The sequence below is a fragment of the Hylaeus anthracinus genome, unplaced genomic scaffold (assembly GCF_026225885.1).
Source record: "Hylaeus anthracinus isolate JK02 unplaced genomic scaffold, UHH_iyHylAnth1.0_haploid 11989, whole genome shotgun sequence".
Taxonomy (NCBI): Eukaryota; Metazoa; Arthropoda; class Insecta; order Hymenoptera; family Colletidae; genus Hylaeus; species Hylaeus anthracinus.
The window spans coordinates 4,655,018-4,675,267 of NW_026534337.1; the positions used below are offsets into that span (position 1 = coordinate 4,655,018).

Below are 20,250 nucleotides of genomic sequence, written 5' to 3' on the forward strand. Positions count from 1 at the left end.
TCGAAGGTATGCTATTTTTAATTTTTCTACGCGAATGGATGCGACCTGAATACTTTGATAAATTTACATTTATCGTAATTCTAGTTGGCCTTGTTGATTTAAACAATTGTTTAGAGGTGCCAATTTAGAATATTCGCTCAAGACCCTCGCGCGACAACATCGGGTCTCCTACCTCAAGTTTTGCATTTTACTTTAATCTATTGATCTACTTCCGCCTAGTTTCATCTTCGATGAGAACAATATGCAGGTCGGTCTGAGTAGTAACACAAGCCACTTAATTATCTCGAAAAGCGTAAGTATTAAGGAAAAACTAATCGAAAATTGCACGATTCAGAAATAAGTATGGTAAACACCGATTGTTTCAGCCGCTCAAAGCCATCGTGAATTGCCTACAGATATATCTGTTGCTCCATTTATTGTATCGTCATACAAATACGCATACACTATTACAAAAAAAGGACTTGACTTGCCCTCCTTAAATAATATAAATAAATGAATAAACAGAAATCGATATAAATAAAATCAAATATTCGGTTGAATTGCTAAGTCTAATGATAGACACTAATATTTGTTAAGTGATCGGGTATCTACACTTAGTGGTTGAAATATAGGAACAAGGACATGTATTCTATCACTCTGCAGAAGTAGATCGAAATTCTCCTTGTTAATCTCTTAAAGACAAAGAAACGTAGTCGTACAATAAGAGAGCAGATGCCACTGACGTTCCTGATGTCATTTGTAGACTGGTGAAAGGCCTTGAGCAACCAAAACATCCAATAAATTTGAAGGTTTGAAAGCCTTCATTGTATAAATCCTATAATGATAATAACACCATCCCATTTAAAGAAGTAAAGATAATATTGGAACGTTTAACGTGCAGAAATATAATTATCGTAATGATAACAACCCCCCGTGAATCGTGCAAGTTTCGTTGAAAAAATGTCTGAATATATTTTCGAAGATATTTAAGTGACTGGACCACTCTGCACATACCCTGAGGTTTATTTTAAAAAATCGATTATATGGATATTTATATGTATATAAAATTGCACACTATCCGTTTCGTATGACGAAGACCTAAGCTAATGCTGTACATATATGTATCTCAACCTTTTACACGGTTATTAGTATAAATGTCTTGTCGTGCCACTCAATACAAGTGAAAGTAACACCTTACGGTTGTCAACACACCGTGAGAAATATTAGTTCTGAAAGATCTAATGATGAGATGTCCAAATTAAGGTCATTGAAATTTGAATTACGACGAATTCACTATACTACCTAATAGAGTAGTGGACCATAACAGTATACTAATATGCGAGACACGTATAGACAGACTCGTGCATTCGTATGTGTCAGCGGACTCTACCACTCCACTAAGTGGTATGGTAAAGTCGTCGTAATTTAAATCTCAACCGGCTTAGCCGTGGACATTTCTGATCTAACAAGGGAACATATCCAATTGTCACACACCGATTTTGATAAAATTGATGTGGTAGGTAGTTCTTAAAAAAAAATATTTGACACGTATTTTTTTTATCGGCAATCGTTCATATCGAAGGGGTGAAAACAGCTCCTAAAGTTGCGGGTGAATACAATGTTTTTTTAAATATCTTGAAAAGTAGAGGAGCTAGGACAAAATTTTTTTTTCAAAACGATGCATTTTTGAATGGATAATTTACTCGTGCCAAAAGAAATTGTTTATTTATTTATTTATTTATTTGAATAATTTATTTTTGAAATCAAATCGGCGTGTGACAATTGGATAAGTTCCCTCGTAAGGCTAGATGCATACTATCGATTTTCGCACGCATAATGGTTTAAACGCTATAGAAGTAGGTATGAATTCAAGAACAAATGTAGTATGACGCTTGATCTTCAAGCTCCAACATAGAAAAGATGATCAAGAATTTCTTATTTGATGGTTTTCGAATTCAATTATTATTTTGTTTTATAATTAATAGATCTCAAAACTCAAAATTAGCTCTGAAAATGTTTAATACGTTCGCCTATTCGATTTCTCAAATATTACTCACTCTACAAAGTAGAAAGTCGGTAATATGGATCATACAGGGATTTAAAGAAGCTCTCTGGAGGTACTAGTTCCGTCAACTAAGAAATGAGGAACTCAAATGTTTCAAATGCGCAAGGTAAATGGGCAAAAGACATTTACTACCACTACTACACGATGCGTAGTCATACTACACGAAAATACATAAAAGAACCTCATCACAGGCATCGTCATTGAGTAGCTTGCAACGACAAATAGTCTTTTGCGCATCTGCCTTCCGCATGTGCGGCACTTGGGTGACTTGTTTTCCCATTAACGGTGGTAGTAGTTCCTAAAGACTTTGTCCCCTGTTAATATATGGCCTGTATGCTTCTTGGTGACAGATTAAGGTTGCGTGTAAATATGTATCTCTCAGAATGCGTGATATGACGCTAAGCGTACCTAATTAAATTGTAAGAAACCATGGTAAGTCGTTTTGGGAGTCGTGAAGAGTCACGATGTTCGGTACGACATTCGTTGTTTTAAGTCAGTGGTTCTTAATCGTTTTAATCTCACGCATAATTTAAAAGAAGATTCTTAAACTTTCGGCACAGTTTAGAAACAGTAGAACTTGATATAATTCTCGAACTTAAATAGTCATAATATGAAGAATTCAGTAACAAATTGCTTGTGCAATACACTAACATTCGACAAAGGAAATAACTTGGTCCAAAGTAAGCGTCAGTTTAAATATAAGTATCTATATGTCATCTTGAACATCTATGTCTATTCATGTGTCTATAAACATCTTCTTGAACGTATTACATTTAGGTCTTCTTCGGTAAAGCATACTGAAATGAAATATCAGTCTAAAAAAAAAAAGAAATATTAAAAAAGAAACGTTAGGGTCAATATCGCTATAAAGGTCACTGATACAATTTTAAAGAATTTGGTAATAATATTTTCATATGACATCTAATTGATCTGTATTCTTTAGTTTGAATATGAATTAATTTATGAATATATACATGAAGAAGAAATAATTTCTTTTCAAAAAAATAAAATTGATCCAATAAAATGTTAAACTGATGCTGGTTTCAGATCTAAATTTTACCTCTATTGAATTGTGATAAAAAAAAACTATTAAAGTGGTTAAGAATCACTGCTTTAAAAACTTAGGACCACGACAAGAATCGGACGACGCGATATTAGAATCGAGTGTAGTGACTAAAACACGATCAATGCCATCAGCGTCTGCTGTGATGAGTTGTTAGGTTACAAATGCTATAAGATTGCAAGATGCTAGTACACTAATTAGGGGTGTCTTGTGATAACATGAACGAAACCTTCGCGCCGTTTCACTTCCAATACAATTCTAAGATTGAGGCAAAATTGGCTATCGAATTAAACATTTGCTCTGGTGATTGAAATCTTTACTTTTTGGATTACAATGATCTCTGATCATCGTACATTCTTGGAATATAAATTTTTAGAGACTCTCGAAATACACTCAAGGAACCATGTATCGATGCAGAATATTTTATTCTTAAATAGATGTAGAATTCTTCTATTTTTTGTTTAGCATTTTTCATCACGAAAATAGATTTTTATTCAAGTAAGTAATTTATTCGTGTATATCTCGTTTCTGCGTACCCTTTTCATTATATGTATAATCTTCTTGTCTCAGGTAAATCTTGCCTCGGATTTGTATTTTTATAAACTTTATCACGTAATTTTTTCACGCAACGATACGTCCTATTGTTTTCTACATATAGATTTGTAAAAGAATATTTTTCCAAATTACTCCATTATGCAGCTAAGTGAATCGATTTAAACAAAAATTAATTTACATATGTTACATAAAAATAATGTACATAAAGCGTGTATATGTAAATAAATATATATTACCACACAATATAGTATATATGTTATTTCAAACAAAATATTATTGCGCGAGGAGAAAATTTGATCACACTATTAAATATAGAAAAATTTATATAAGCCATTCTTAAAGTTCACATCATCTTTTTCTTCAATCATTTAAATTTCCTTATAAAGCATTATGAATATCGGGAAACAAAACATATTTTTTAGAGTATATATTTTAATTACAGTAAATCTTACTAGTTAAGTATTGCATTGTTTAATAATTACTATGCTGATTATTTTAACAAATTTTAATTTCATCCATTAAAATATTCGTACTAAAATGGAAGAACTCTGCTGATTAAATTAAAAAATTACTACATCATTTTCTGGTATATAAACTAAGTATGTTAATCTTTAATATATTTTGTGAAATAAAATGAGCCAATCGTATTATACTTACCTGAATGTATATAAATGACATTAACATTTTCAAGCTAAGAATTTCGTAAGGTAATTCGTATTTGCAAATGTCAAAATGAACTTGCCTATATACGTTTTCAAATTTTATTATCTTCGTACATTTTATTATTTTTATTATATTTATACCACAGCAATTAACAGTAGTATAAAATTCCGTCAAAATTCAAATTCGCAGAACATGCAATAATTGTAATGTAAAATACTAAATTTGTATGTACCAATAAACATGTTTTTGTATTTCTTAACATTTACCATCACTGATTCCGTAAACATTCTGAAGCCATCTTTACTAAATGTAATTTTTTTAAGTTTACATTGTTGTACATTACAATAGGAGAAAAGATGTAGATATAAAATTAGAAAACATCAAAATATCTTATAAAAATTTTTATTACTGTAGTCTATAGAAGTCATATTTGTACTTTAATTTGTCAAATATATAATATTCGCTAAAGTCATGATATATTTATTTGATGGTAATGTCTTATCGCAATGTGATACATTATGTACAGGTGAAACTCACCGCTACATAAGAAATACGAAAATAATAATAAAATAAAGTCGCTTATTACACAAAAGGAACAAAAATATAATGAATCGTTAAAGTTCATTGACAATTTATATATAATATATACAAGTTGATTGTTAACATAGTTAGTATCAATATTTTCATATGTATATATAATGTATAGATACAGGGTGTTTCTTAATATGTGGGTGCTTTTCAGAAGGTAAGGTCCCGACATCAGTACGAATTGAAAAGTCCATACCAATTTGCGAACTGAGACTTCGTTGTCGAGATATAAGCAGTTGAAATTTACAGGTGCGACTTACGGCGCGGGCAGTTTGGATCCCTGTTAGCTGCTCGCGCGACCGTAACATGTACGCACTCACACAGGAAAAATACACACCGATGCACACTCGCTGGTGCAAAATGACCTAGGAGTCTCCAAAACAGTTTGGGCCAGGTAACGCGAGGTCATTACCATCCAGTTTTCACGGGTTAGTCCAATGACCTCGTACTACCTGGCGTAGAATGTCTCGAGTCATTTTCCACCAGTGAGTGTGCGTAGGTGTGTATTTGTCCCGTGTAATTGCGTATATGTGCGACCGTGCGATCAGCTGATTGGGCTGAAACATCGCTCGTACTGATGTCAAGATCTTACTCTCCAAAAAGGGCCCACATATTAAGAAACATCCCGTATACACATACACTTGTGCGTGTATATGTCTGTTAATATATCCTACATACATGTAAATGTACTTATAGTACTTTATATTTCTCATGCATACACGTGTAATGAATTCTTTCTTTTTACAAAGTATGTTGACCACAGTCTATGTTATCAAAAAGTACATTAAAATGCTCTACATGCCCTAGCTATCACTTGATCTTTCACATTTAACTTTAACCTTACTAAAGTCAAATTCAGAATTGGATTTTCTAGGTTTATTTAATTGTTTACTTGGCGATTTTTTGCTATGTTTTTTCTGTTTTTCATCATCACTATCTCTCTCATCGTCGTCCGATGTAACGTTCGTTATTAATTTCTCTGCTTTTACTTTTAACTTCCTATTATTTCTGAGACCTTCTTCATCATCACTTATAACAGTATTCAAATTAAATTTATGTTTCTTCTTAGGCGAATTTCTATTTGAAGAGTCTGTATCATAATTTTCTCGAATGTTTTCAGTTGCATCATTATTGGTAGCAGTATCAGATACTTCTTCTTTAACCACGCTATAATCAAATTCAGGTTCTACTTTAATTTCACTTATGTCCAGAAGATTCTTCTTTGAACGTTTTTTCCGTTTCTTTTTAATTGTATTATCGTTGGCATCTTCTTCCGCATCATAATTAGAACTGCATGTAGATATATTCAAGTCAGAATCTTTTTTCAATACTTTCTTTGTTTTTACGTGATTTTCATCTTCACTATTCACTTTTTCTGTCTTTATCTGCATATGTGGAAACACAAATTCAGACTCTGATATACTTGATGTTTTTGAACGTCTTTTTACCGGAGTCTTTTCAGGTTTTCTAATGCTCGTATCACTTTCAGAAACCTCTGCTTTTACAGAGTGTTTACGTTTTCTATGTTGTTTCTGGGTTGGAGCATCTTCTGTTTTAACGTTCACTTCGTTCAGTTTTTCCGTTTTAATATCAATTAATGGTTCTGTGTTGTCTATATCAGATGTTCTGGTCTTTGAGATCTTTTTACTCGAACTCTTTATATATTTATTTACAGTAAAATCGTCTGCAGAATTATCAGTTTCATCTGCGTGTTTTCTCTTTGTCGAATTTTTCTTTAAACTAATTTTGCTTTCAGACATATTTTCTCTCACAATCTGTTCTGAAGTACTACTTTCGGAATCTTGTTCTAATTTTATTTTGCTAACTCTATTTTTGGATTCCATATTAGATACATTGTTCGATATTTTTAGTGGAGATTTTACAGACTTTTCATTGTTCCCTTCATCCATGCTACTTTGCGAACTAAAAGTATTGGATTTTTTCTTTGCCTTTTTCTTTATAGTAGTAGATTCTTCTAATTCTTCAATGTCCTCAAATTTACCATTTATGGAACTGTTGTTCAGGTGCTGTTCCTGCACCGTTTCTGTCTTAATCGATTTACGTTTGGATTTTTTAGTTTCTTCAGATTTTTTAGCACGTTTTTGATCTTCCTTCTTTACATCAATGTGTTCGATTATTTTCTCTTTTTCAATTTTTTTCTTAGATTTTTTTTTATCAGAAACTTCTTTCTTTATTTCTGGTACATCATCATCAGAACTATGTTCAGAGTCAGTAGCAAAAAATGTATGTCGTTTATTATTCTTAGCAATAGTTTTTAATTCCTTATTACTTATACTTTCATCGTCATCTTTATTGTTGTGACTATTGTTATTAGACGACAACCTTCTATTAGGTGTTTTTTCTGTTAGTTTACATCCTCGTAAATAATCACTGAAATAATAAAGTCATAAATAATAGTAGACTAATAAGAGAAACAAATGAAAATATTACTTACTCTGGATTTAAAGTACCACGAATAAATGGTAATTTACTACTAAAATCAAGAAGAGTTACTTTAAATCGTACTTCTTGACCAATTTCAAGGTTATCACCAGGCCAATTCTCTTCGTCATCTAGTTTTGGAATTGATACGTTGAATGCTTTATGTACAAGAACACCAATATGGTCTAATCCTTTCTTATTGACAATTCCTATAGATTATTACTCGTAAAATAATAAATTAAAAACTTTAAAGCTGCTTAATAGTAAAACAGTTTACCTTTTAATGAACAACCCACTTCAGGTCTAAATATATAAAAATCTGCTTCAATGTCAACATGAATAAAACAAGTATCATAAAATATGTCACCTAATGGTGTTAGCAACTTTGGATTTTTATAAGCTAACAGGAATCCTTTTAACCTGGAACAAGTAAAATTTTAGAAATGCGATAACCATTTATAATTTTCTAAAAGCTATGTAAACAGAACCTCAAAAGCGTTTGTTTTTTTTAATCATTGTATGCCAAAAATACGTTAACAAAGTGAAAATTTATAATTTAAATTAAAATAAAAATACACTTGTTACGTACTCATCATCGTAAGAGTTTAAATTCGAGCTAAGTATTTCATTTAACGCGGCATTCAGATTCGTTAAATGAAATGGGTGCAAACCAAAGTGTTTTTTAAATTTTTCAAAATAAACATGCGAGTCTTCATCCTCGAGTAGACCCGTGAGCTCTAAAATTGACCACGTAATTCCTGTATATGTTTTAAATTTCATTTTGATAAACTAGACAATATAAAACGATTTTTCCGTCAAAAACACATGTATCATTAGAAAAACGTGCAGAGGTTAAGTGCGTATTTTGCCGGTACAGCAGACAATCGACAAGGATCACGGTGACGTACGTTATCAATATTGTTTTATCACGAAAGAATAGCATTACTTTCTGGGGAAATGATTTTCATTCGATTTCTAAATTCTTCATAAATTGGAAAAAGATTTTTAGGTAGATTTAAAAATTCTGGAATAACAAACTCAAATTAGTCAAAGTAGCTTTCATATTTTATATATTGCTCTCCGTGGTTTGAGCCAGATCTATTTGGATCTATTACGATGTATTAATTTGTAAATCTTAACAGATGGCACTGTACGACATATAAATTTAATATAAATTGCGTGGAAGTCGTAAACACATAATAAGCAATAGAGTTTCTTATACACGTAATATGTTAAAAAATCACGAATAGAATTATAAAAGTATATATGACTTTTATTGCCAATATTATGTAGAGGCAAGTTTTTTCAATGAATATATTCATATGGAATACAAAGTAAATTCAGTAAATATGAATTTCAATAATAAAAATGTTACCTCTACATTTGGTTTTACTACGGCTGGTGGTAGTTCAATCAAAGTGTCTGATACAGCATTATCGAAAGCACAGCAACTTTTTAAAGACGAATTAAATGAAACTGTCAAAGATGAAGAAGCATGGAAACTTCAAATTCAAACCAAGATACCTGATGCGAAAGTAGAAAATACTGGATTTCAAATGTTAAATGGTGAATCTCTTGAGACAAGGAATGGAGCATTATTAAAAGGAGTATTACATTCTGCAAAAATCATAGATAATAAGAAAAATGCCATTGTCCCTTCTGGATTCAAAACCGCTAGTGGCAGATCAATTGATATTTCTGATGAAGTCTTGTCAAAAGCAGTTCAACAATTTGAAGATAACATAGAGGCACAGACTAATGAATTTAATATGTGTGAAATCAATAATAAATTTCAAATCACAGACGAAATGTTATTTCATAAAGAAACCATAGAGAGTTCAATAAATGCAATGCCTTTGATAGGTTTTAGTACTGCAAGAGGTAGTTCAATTAATGTTTCCAAAAAAGCTTTGACAAAAGCAAAGCAGTTATTTGCAAATGATTTAGAGGATGCACATGAATTTGAAGACATGCATGTAGTTGAAGAACAGTTGAACAAACAAGAAATACAAGTTAAAAACATTGGGTTTCAAACTGCAAGTGGTCAGGATATGAATATCTCAGAGGAAGCTTTATTAAAAGCAAAAACATTGTTTAATGAAGAAACCTTGGAAGATTTTGAAAGTAGTACCTTTTTAACTAAATCTTTGCAGAAACGCAAAATAAAAGATTTAGATGAGGATGTTCCGGTAAATAAACAAGTACCATCTAATCAGTTTAAAAAGTTACGATTTAGTGGACAGTTTGAAATTCAAAGAAATGTTCACAAGAATGTAACAAATACTGAAAACAATCAAAATCATGCAGTTCCTTCAAAATCAATTGAAATTACAATTGCAACCAATGATGTTGATGAATTAGTTGATAATATCCAACAGAGTGAAATGAATTCAGAGAATAATGAAATAGATGATAATTGCTTGATTTCACATGAAATTATAGAGAGTGCAGCTGCACTTTTAGCAGATGAAAAAAGTTCAGATTCTTGTGAGCAATGGATTTCACCCATAGAAAATATGGAGAATAGAGATGTTTTAAATGTACCATCTAGTCCTGTAATAGGTGGACAATTTATTCCTAAAAAGCGAAAAAGTATAATGAAAGGTAAAAAAAAGAAAAGTCTCAATGGCTTGAAGAATAAAAAGCATAAATCTGTCCACATAGAGGAATCAGAACAATTAAACGATAATTGTGTAAACTCAAATCATTGTATGAAAGAAGAAACTGATTTATTAACAGAAAAGCAAGAATTCACAAATAAAGAAGAGAAAGTTGTTAGTGATTTTGATGACACACAATTAATGATGTTCTTCATGGATGAATCTGCAAATATCTTAGAAAAACGTTTAGAAGCTGGCATAGAACAAGTAAGTTATATACTTTGTATAGATAAACTTTCAATACAAAGTTTGTAATACTATTTAGAGTTGGATCTCTTTATTTCAAAAGCCTCTATAAACCAAAATTTGATTCATTTCCAATTACTAAAAGGCCTATAAATTTATTTGTTGTTTACACTATACATTCTTTCATTTTGATCATTATTGTACTTATAGGATAGACAGATCAAGTTGAAAGAGATTAATAAACCAAAGCCAACGATTAGTGTACTATATTTCCATAGGAAAACTAATCGTAATAATCGTGTATCTTGGAGAGAAATTAGTAAAGGGGGTACACCTATTCTATGTACATATGAAGAGGTAATTAGAATCAAACAAAAATGATATCCATTGCAAATTAATCTACTGAATTGTATTCGTAAATCCTTTTGTTACTAGCTTGTTAAACGAAAATTTCCACCAGAAATTTTGGATGTAACAGCTGATAATGCAGAAGAATACAAATTTCAGTGTAAAGATTTTTATGAGTAAGAAATGTTTCAGTTAATAATATATTTTCAATTATATTTTGTACATATATATGTGTACTAAATTCTTCATAAATTAAATATATCCTAATATGTTTAGGCAAGATATAGTACAAAATAATATTGAGGGTATACAACTGGAAGATGGAGCACATTTGATTCTAGATGAAAATGGTTATGTAGGGATAACAAATATTAGGAGATCTTTTTTAGCAAGTCCAGGAGTGGATCCTAAATTGATTCCTACTGAATGGGTGGAAAATCATTATAAGTGGATTGTATGGAAGTTAGCATCAATGGACAGAATAAAATTTACTTCAGTTACTTTGCCAAGGTACAAATTGTAATTATGTAAATAATTTGAAATTAATAACAATGCATACAAATGTAATTGCTTTATAGAGCATTGACTCCTGCTAGAGTAATGATGGAATTAAAATATCGTTATGATCGGGAAATTGACAGATCTGAAAGATCTGCTTTAAGAAAAATTTTAGAAAAAGATGATGTGGCATCTAAGAGGATAGTTTTGTGTGTATCATGTATTTCTGATGTAAGTTTTTGTGTAGTGTAGATAGGAAACTATTTTAATGTAAATTGTATAAGATTTGTGTTTTCTTGTATAGTGTGAGGATACTGCCATTTTAAATCAAAGTTCAGCTCAGTTGAAAGCATCATCAAAAAAAGTAGTGTTGACGGATGGATGGTATAGTGTTCAAGCATTTATTGATCAAGCAATGATTCAAAATGTAATATCTGGTAAAGTAAAAGAAGGGACAAAATTAATGATATACGGATCTGAATTATTAAATAGTGATCAAGGATGTTCACCCTTAGAAGTAAATATCCTTTTTTAAAATAACTTTTCATGCTATTGATTAGTATACTAGAAATTATTAATTCATAGGTCCCAGAAAATGTATGTTTAAAAATACATACAAATTCTACGAGAAGAGCAAGGTGGGATACAAAATTGGGATATATAGCACCTTCGGGGCCAATGTGTATTAAATTAAAAAGTATTTGCCCTAATGGTGGTTTAATTGGGAAAATTAAAGTTTTAATTGCGAGAGTATATCCAATTCTGTATTACGAGAAAACTGCAAGTGGAGAATCCAGTGAGACATACACTTTTACGAATTTTGTGGTCTTTAATTGCATTTTCAACTAGTCTATATTCTGCAATTTTAGTTTTCCGTAATGCGAGATGTGAAGAGAAAGCTAATATTGCTTATGAAAAGGAATATCGATCGATAATAGAGGCATTTTACACCAAAGCAGAGACAAATTTTTCTACAAAAAGAAGAAAAAATGTTTCAAATCCAGATAGTATTGATTTAGCAGCAATTGATTTGGATGAAGATTGTGAAAGATTGTCAAAAAAGGTATTGATTGAAGTTGTAGGATCTATGTAGTTTTTCTTTTTTTTTTTTTTTTTTTACATGTCATATTGTTACAGGAATTTATTACAAAACAAGAACAAGAGCAACTAATAAATAAATGTCGCATGAAAGAAGAAAACTTAAGGCAAAAATTGGAATCTAGATTGCAAGAAAGTTTACCACCGCCACGACAAGTGACACCAGTTTTAAAAATTCGAGTTATTGAAGAAGAGTCAAGCGCTATTCTTTCAATTTGGTCTCCCAATGAAGAACTTCCAGATATTCTAAAAGAAGGAAATTACGTATCGATTTGTAATATTACGTCTTTGGCGAAAAGGTATTGTATATAGTATATGATTGATTTTATATATCTTTTTATTTTTAATTATTGTTTAATTATCACATATACCTTTCTATATTTTAATAGGGGTAATGAGTCGCAATTAAGTACAAGTCGAAATACATTATTTAATCGAATAAATGATTCTAATATAATTTATCCTCGGAGAATTTATACAGCATTATGTGATATAAATAAATCCACCTTTGCTCCAACTTATGGAGAATTTGATACTGTGGGAATTGTTGTTTCTATTGGCAATGAACCAAATGTACGTTGACATTCAAACCATGTATTAATTATAATAAAACTAAAAATAATTGATGTTTTTTTTTTCTACTTTTATAGGGTATGAAAAATTTTGAAAGTGTATATTTCGCGTATCCATCTACGAATTCTGAGTCTTCGTATTTGTCAGTACTGTTTTGGAATGGGATAGCCACTCACGGATATGCCGAAATTTTGACTGTGGGATCTTTCGTTGCTTGTAGTAATTTAGAATGGCGACGAGCTACATCGTGGAATATACCAATAGCCTATTGCACAGAACGAAGTACTTTCACGCGAAATCCTCGGCAAAATCATCTTCAACAACCATTCGAAGATTTAAAGCGCTTGATTACGGTACTTATATACATATTTTGAAAACATTTATAGAAATGAATATACTTTTTTTTTTTAATATATACTGTACGTACATAATTAGCATTTAATAATTATAAATATTTTTTAAGGACAATAATACATATATAACTAAATGTGCGGCAGAAATTTTAGAAGAAGCTCCAAAAAAATCTATAACTAGAATGTCGGATCACTATACGCCAGATAGGAATATTGACAAATTTTTATCGAAAGAAAATAGGAATTACTCATTGCCAGAACTTTCACAAAGGAGTTTAACAAATAATGAAACAGTAAAATCTGCTTCCATACAAAGGCGACTTGAAAAACTACAATATTATGGTGAACCATCAAGTCTATCTCCAATTGTGCTCAAAAATAGCTCGAAGCGTGTATTATTAGATTTTCAATCCCCTGTTCGATCATCAAGTGCGAAACCAGAAAAAGCTCAGATATCATTAAGTACAAAATTTGCACAAAATCCCAGATGATAATTTATATATCTTCAAGTGTTAGGTATTTATCAAATGATTGGATTGTTGTTAATTTAATATCCAATGGAATGTATAAACTATTTATAATATTTTGTGTATAATAAATTATTTGTTAAACTTTCATGGTAGGAATATGTATTAATTAATTTTAACCAAATGTATAATTGGAATTTGAAGTACATATTCAGTAAACATCTACAAAAAAATGCTCAACCTGCTTTGCATTCAAGTCAACTGTTGAATTTGTGCATTCAAAAAAAGTGAACAGAATTATTTTTATTTTTGTAATGTACTTTAATGTGTATATTTTATATTTATTTTTAAAGATTTCAAAAGGGAACAAATAACATTAAAGGGAAAGATTTTTGTACATAATTGTTTTACAATTATAACCAACAAACATCAAAGTATGTAAAAACTTAATTTTGTAATGAAATATACTGGAATATTTTACATTACTTAATATTAAATAGTATTAAATCATCACTGTCAATACAACATTGGATTCTTTCTCCCTTCATACTGTGCAATTTTATTTCAGCAACTATTTCTGTGAAACTCCCGCGTTCATTAAATAGTTACTACAAAGACATTTCTCCACCTATTTACTTTTGAATCATTCGTAATGTGTTCGAATATTTGGTCTGTATCGAATAATTACTATTCATTTTTTGTTTTTTACGAGTTACATGTTATCTAAATTTTCAGAATAAACAAATCCTTTTGAGCAATATGTCAATGAACGGATGTTTATAGAGAAATTGGATAGTTTAGATATTGACCAATAGTAGGTACGCGATTTCGGTTCGGTATGTGAAGCATGCCTATTTGTATAAAATATCAATTCTGGTTTCTGCTATATGTCAAGTATGTCAGTTGATTAATCCGTATCTGATGGTAAAGTTATGTTTTTTTAATTAGCCAAAGGATTTACGAATCATTTATGATGAGATGGCGATAAAATGATTCAAATTAAAGTTTTAGGCCAAAGATGCTCTTATAATAAAATAATCAATAAAATTATCGTGCACTCTGAAAGATTTCGCGTAACAAGAACTACGAAAAGGTTTTTGATTAAATGATAAAAGTGACTTTAATTGATCGAAGATACATTTTAAGAAGCATGAAATGCATAAAAAAACACATAAACGGAGCATGTACGTCTTGTCGTAATGTTTTCTTTAAATGTTAAATCGTATTGCTTATATTTCATTATATTAACTTAGTTTAATACATATTTTTGTTTTTTAACTGTTGATTTTTTATATAAAAATTTGTAAAATTTGTGCTAAATAGGAAATGTCTTTTATCACTAAATAAATTGAAATAAAGTTTATATTTGAATGTAGATTAAATTCAGTTACACAAAAAGTAAAAGCGACAGAAAACTTACCAAAAATAAGGGATTATAAAGATAATGAGAATGAATCAAGTGACCACTTTCAACTGCCAAGCTTACAAAAGAAGAAAGCTTGGAAAGATATTGACGATCGTGTGTCAATATGGAATGAAAGTACTACAGCAACATGTGTATCTTACTCATCAGAATTGGAAGACATTGCAACACGGAAAGTTATACAGCAATGGGATGCTATTGAAAATACACTTTACGAAGATGGTGATCAAGTGACACAAACAGCTCTTTTGGAAGAATGTATTCAGTGGAGAACACAAATACCACATTTAAGAATAGTTGGAAAGAATTCATTTCTATTACCTACAGACAAACAGCAAGATCCAGAAAAGAATTATAATCAAATAAAAGATACTTTTGATTCACTTGATGAAGATATATTTTCAGAACATAATTTTTCCACAAAGGTAAGATATATTTTCTATATTTTTTGTTTATTTTATTTAAAAATTTCATTAACACATTCCATAAGTTTATAGGAATACTTTGCTAACAAAAAAATTAAAATCTATATCATGAAATGGATGATCTATAATTTACAGGAAAGAAGAATTTCGTCAAAATATAGATTGCAAAGCACACAGCAAGATAAAGTCTTTGATATGCTTTTCGAATATGTAATGTCTGAGTTATTTCCAAATAAGGAAAATGGAATTGATTCATTGGGCAATGAATTAAATGATGTTTTGCAAATACGTATGGCACCTGTTCACAGTAACAAAAGTTCTGCAAAAAGTACAAAGTTGAGCTGGTTTGAAGAAACCATTCCTCTTGAAAATAAATTTCCAAATAGTAGGAGTAGAGGAATAGAAGCTGCTCAAACAAAGATTGGAGAAACTCCAAAGTATGTATACCATACATCTCTGACATAATCATATAATTTTCTTTATTTCATTTAATATTTTAAAGATAAGAGAAGTATATGGTTACATCATTTGATATTTCACAAAGCTTACCAACAAATAAAACAAAAATTTATATCTTTATCTCATGAATATACTTACTGTATCTGTTAATAATAGCCTGTAATGATTTTCTTATGGTCTTAGAAAAGTATTTTATATACAAATTATGTGTAAGGACATATGATTATTTACTGATGATTCACTGTATAATTTTCTATAAGAAATATATTTGGTGTTTACAGAAAATATGATAATCTTAAACATAATGATAGAATAAAAAGTGGACGAGATACAATGGGTGCCGTGGAAGATAAACTTTTTAGGCCTCACACTAGTAGAAATAAACTTGGAACTGTTTTTAATGAAAAAATTGTAGTTAGTCCTGTGCCTTATATTTTGTCAACTAGAGAAAGTTTTTCTACTATCAAGACTACTCCGATTAAGTTTATGGGACAAACATTAGATGTTACTACATTTCCTGGTGCGTTGTATATTTTTTTAAGTAATACACGCGGTATTCAAACGGTTCATAATATATTTTAACATTATTACTATTTTATACTAGGCTCAAGTAGAAATATTTCTTACTTCAAAAATTCAGGGAAGAATTCAACTGCGACAAAACTTCCAAATTATCAATCTGCTTGGCATGCATCTGTTTCTCCTGCCAGGTGGCCGACAAATATAAGGCTTGCTCCATTAGATACTTCACGACTTCCCAATACCAAGAATAGGTATGTAGAATATATTGTGATATTCTGTATCTATAAGTATCTCTTATACTGTCCTTATAATTTTAGATCTCTGACATCATCGTCGGTAGTTTTACAACGCAACAGAAAACCCTTAAGTCCTATTTCTCGTTCCACTCTACCTTACTCTGCACAAACTACTCATAATAATAACGAAGCTTTAGAAATTCAAGGAAGACATATAATACCTGGACAATCTCCTAAGCTAAGCATGGATAATACTGGTTGGGATTATAATGCTAGAAGTAGAAATAGCAAAAAGAAAAGAGGGCAATCAATAACGAAAATATAATGAATATGAATCAATTGTATTAGTTGCAAAAACGAATTTCATATTCGCATAAAATTATTTTTATCTTTATAACTTGAACAGTTATACTATTTTATAGAAGTAACAAGAAGAGAAGTGTAAGATCAGGATGTAATTGAAACAGTTGATTTAAATTGGTTAGGGTAAAAAGTTCAGTTTTTTATATTAACATAAGAGTTTTATTTGTGTATTCAAAAAATACAAATTTTGCAGTCTGTTTCTCATTGAAAAAGCTATTATGAATAATACCATGAAAGTACAGCCATAGTTTCAATAATGGGGAGTAACATTTTGTATTAAATATAAATACATTGTTATTGTTAAATAATCATAAGAAACCTGGATGTGTTGAAGTATTAAAATGTGTTCTAACTTTAAATGTTTTACGATATAAACGGAGATAAATTTCGTACGCGGTTAAAAATGGTACGAGCTAGTACTAAGTGTGCAAATGTATATTTTGAATACTCTTGTTGTTCGATAGATAAATGTATCGTTGTAACTGTCTCTACCTCACTCAATATCTATGTGTTATTTAATTGATGCACACGCTTACGTGCGCAGGTGAATATATTTTTGTAATGCACACATTTGTAAATATATGTATTTAGTGTAAATATAAAATAATCTGTATGTTAAAATATACTTTAATTCATTTAATCATGTAAGTAGCGCAGTAATAAATCACTGCCTATTTCTTGAAGAAATAACTCTACACTTATCTTAGACCCGCCCCAGCCCCAGCCGCAGCCTCAACCCAAACCCTTTTTTTATCGAGTGTAAATGCATGACGGATATCAACAATTACGTGTTGAATTATGATAATTGTAATGTACGTTACATTTATATGCAGAGAATAATAGAGAATTTATGTTTTGAATAATTTCATGTCTATTGCGACATCTAGCTGGTTGATGTGGGAACTATTTCACGACAAACTTGGGCGGTTTGCCGAGAGAAAGCGTCACATTTTTCGGTGTTTTTATTTATTTAAAAAACTTGAAATAAGTCAATTATTAGTATACAAATCAATAATTAGGTGTTGAATTATAATAATTGTAACGTACATTACATTTACATGCAGAGAAAAATAGAGAATTTATGTTTATGAATAATTTCATGTCTATTGCGTCATCTAGGAGCAAGATGTGGGAACTATTTCACGACAAACTTGGGGAGTTTCCCGGGAGATGGCGCCACATTTTTCGATGTTTTTATTTATTTAAAAAACTTGAAATCAGTCAATTATTAGTATACAAATCAACAATTAGAAGTAGAATTATGATAATTACGATGTACAATTATATGAATATGCAAAAAAAAGTAAAAAATGTAAATAATGTGAAAAATTAGTTCGATCGATGCCGATCTCATGCACTTATATGATGAGCAATGAATTTAATAAATAATAAAGGATAATTTTTAACAATTATAGTGCTGCTCATTTCTCTGGAGTAATTATACATCCCATTCATTAGTTTAAATGACTGGTTGAGTAGCATTATTTTTTAATACAGTCGAATAAAAAAAAATGCTTCGGGTGGAAAGTGTTAAATAAATAATATTCCTCGCATTCGCTGTGTTAAGCTTAAAAATGCTCTTGTCCGCAAAGGGATAAACAACTCGGGAACCTTCGAGTACGTTCGAACTGTTTCTTTCTTTCGGATTGTTCGGTTTATTCGACCCGCTTCACAGTGTGATATTTCAGCGATCTAGCGCGGCAAACGGTAATTTTCGAAATGTTTTAAGTGTGTTTATGGATATTATAAATCTTTTATATTACAAAAATAAAAAATACAGCTTCGAATCATTTTATTTTTTGAGACAATCGCATTTATATTCCGAAAAAACGAAGTTCAACACGGTTGCTTCAATACTTTCGACTTATAGAATTGGAACCAAAATTTAAAAATGTGGTAACATTCTCGGAATACATTACTAAAGAATTGAATACCAACACTTATAATACACACTTTTGTATTAATAGGACCGACATACAAGTTTTCCAGTTCTTAGATCATACAGGTTTAAGGATTCCATTTCGCTCGGAATGTAAGTACATTACAAATAGGATAATTTTATATAATGTAAGAAAACAAAATTTCAGAAAATACGTATTTCGTAGTTTGATCTGTAGTTTAAATGCACAAATTATCGTAAAAATTGACTAACATTTTGCAATAAAAATATATTAATGTTAATATTCACATAATTTATAAAAATGAATTTTTCTGACAAACTGTTATATACCGAATACTTTGTTTTTCTACGGAACACTAGTACCAGCCACGGTTTCTTGATGTTGTCTCTGCTAATCTAAATTTAATTTCACTTTACACTTTACACTTTACACTTTACACTTTACACTTTACACTTTGCACTTTGCACTTTACAAGTTCGCAGCTATTAGCTCGCTATTATTCGCAACGAAGGATTGTTCGTCACTAATAATACCGATTACCAGGTCTCACCACGTGGAGGTTGCTGCGACTAGAGACCCGGAGATAGAAGGAATCAAAGTTTCTTCGATCTCCCTCTATATAGAGTATACATACGTAGATGCATACTCTACATAGAGCCGACGAGCTTAATACTAAGTACGAAACCGTGAAATCAAAGGAAAACAAAATTCCTTTCGATTTCCGAAGTCTATGTCTGACTTTGTCAAATAATTATTTAAACTAAATGGAAGCTAAATGGAAATTGCGACACGACGCGACCATGCAACTGGACTTACTGAGTCAGTCCCGTTTCCTCTTGATGGATCTGGACTCGAGAGGAAGACGACCGACGCCTCCGAACCAGTCCTCCACATCCTGCACCCCGTTGGGAGCCACGACGGACCCGACTTGCACCCGTCTCACTGCGCTTTGGACTTACTGCACTGCGCCGGGAGCCTGGACTACACCAGACGGGATACAGGGAGTAGAGAACCGATCCGGAGGAGCCGATTCCTTTTGTCTTCCTCTTGAATACAGATCCACCAGGAGGATGGCAACCGACCTTTCTGTCCAGTTACACAGTTGGTCACTTCACTTATAGCATCAAGCAATAGTGACCGAAGTGGAGAACGAAGTTGCGAGTCTAATATGGACCTACGAACAAACAAAAGAATTCAACAAATGATTAATAATTATTTGATAGAGGAAAGACACTCGTACATCCATGCCTTAAAACTAACTTAGATACATGCCTTAAAACTAACCAAACCAAACTAAGCTACCCACAAGCAATACCAAGCTACGATAACTAAGGGAAACTACACTACGCAAAAATAGGAAGGACGCGAGACACGGTCCTTACA

General features: G+C 31.0%; 3 protein-coding genes across 3 annotated transcripts; 2 read left to right on the plus strand and 1 right to left on the minus strand.

Annotated features, from left to right (window-relative positions):
- Window positions 1-3,645: 3,645 nt before the first annotated feature.
- LOC128888018 (transcriptional regulator ATRX homolog) lies at window positions 3,646-8,240 on the minus strand. Its single transcript, XM_054144599.1, has 4 exons — window positions 7,945-8,240; window positions 7,633-7,775; window positions 7,369-7,564; window positions 3,646-7,304 (listed from the first exon to the last, which is right to left on the minus strand). Exons 1-4 carry the CDS (start codon window positions 8,133-8,135, stop codon window positions 5,717-5,719), a joined length of 2,118 nt encoding a protein of 705 aa, XP_054000574.1. The 5' UTR covers window positions 8,136-8,240; the 3' UTR covers window positions 3,646-5,716.
- Window positions 8,241-8,492: 252 nt separating this feature from the next.
- On the plus strand, window positions 8,493-13,693 carry LOC128887998 (breast cancer type 2 susceptibility protein homolog). The gene is made up of 12 exons (XM_054144557.1): window positions 8,493-10,222; window positions 10,412-10,558; window positions 10,637-10,725; window positions 10,826-11,059; window positions 11,128-11,278; window positions 11,352-11,564; window positions 11,633-11,843; window positions 11,917-12,110; window positions 12,185-12,444; window positions 12,535-12,718; window positions 12,796-13,071; window positions 13,182-13,693. Exons 1-12 carry the CDS (start codon window positions 8,678-8,680, stop codon window positions 13,560-13,562), a joined length of 3,885 nt encoding a protein of 1,294 aa, XP_054000532.1. The 5' UTR covers window positions 8,493-8,677; the 3' UTR covers window positions 13,563-13,693.
- Window positions 13,694-13,828: 135 nt separating this feature from the next.
- On the plus strand, window positions 13,829-17,587 carry LOC128888036 (uncharacterized). The gene is made up of 6 exons (XM_054144635.1): window positions 13,829-14,722; window positions 14,915-15,386; window positions 15,522-15,823; window positions 16,127-16,365; window positions 16,450-16,618; window positions 16,685-17,587. The coding sequence occupies exons 1-6, from the start codon at window positions 14,694-14,696 to the stop codon at window positions 16,926-16,928; spliced, it is 1,455 nt and encodes a 484-aa protein (XP_054000610.1). The 5' UTR covers window positions 13,829-14,693; the 3' UTR covers window positions 16,929-17,587.
- The last annotated feature ends 2,663 nt before the right edge of the window (window positions 17,588-20,250 follow it).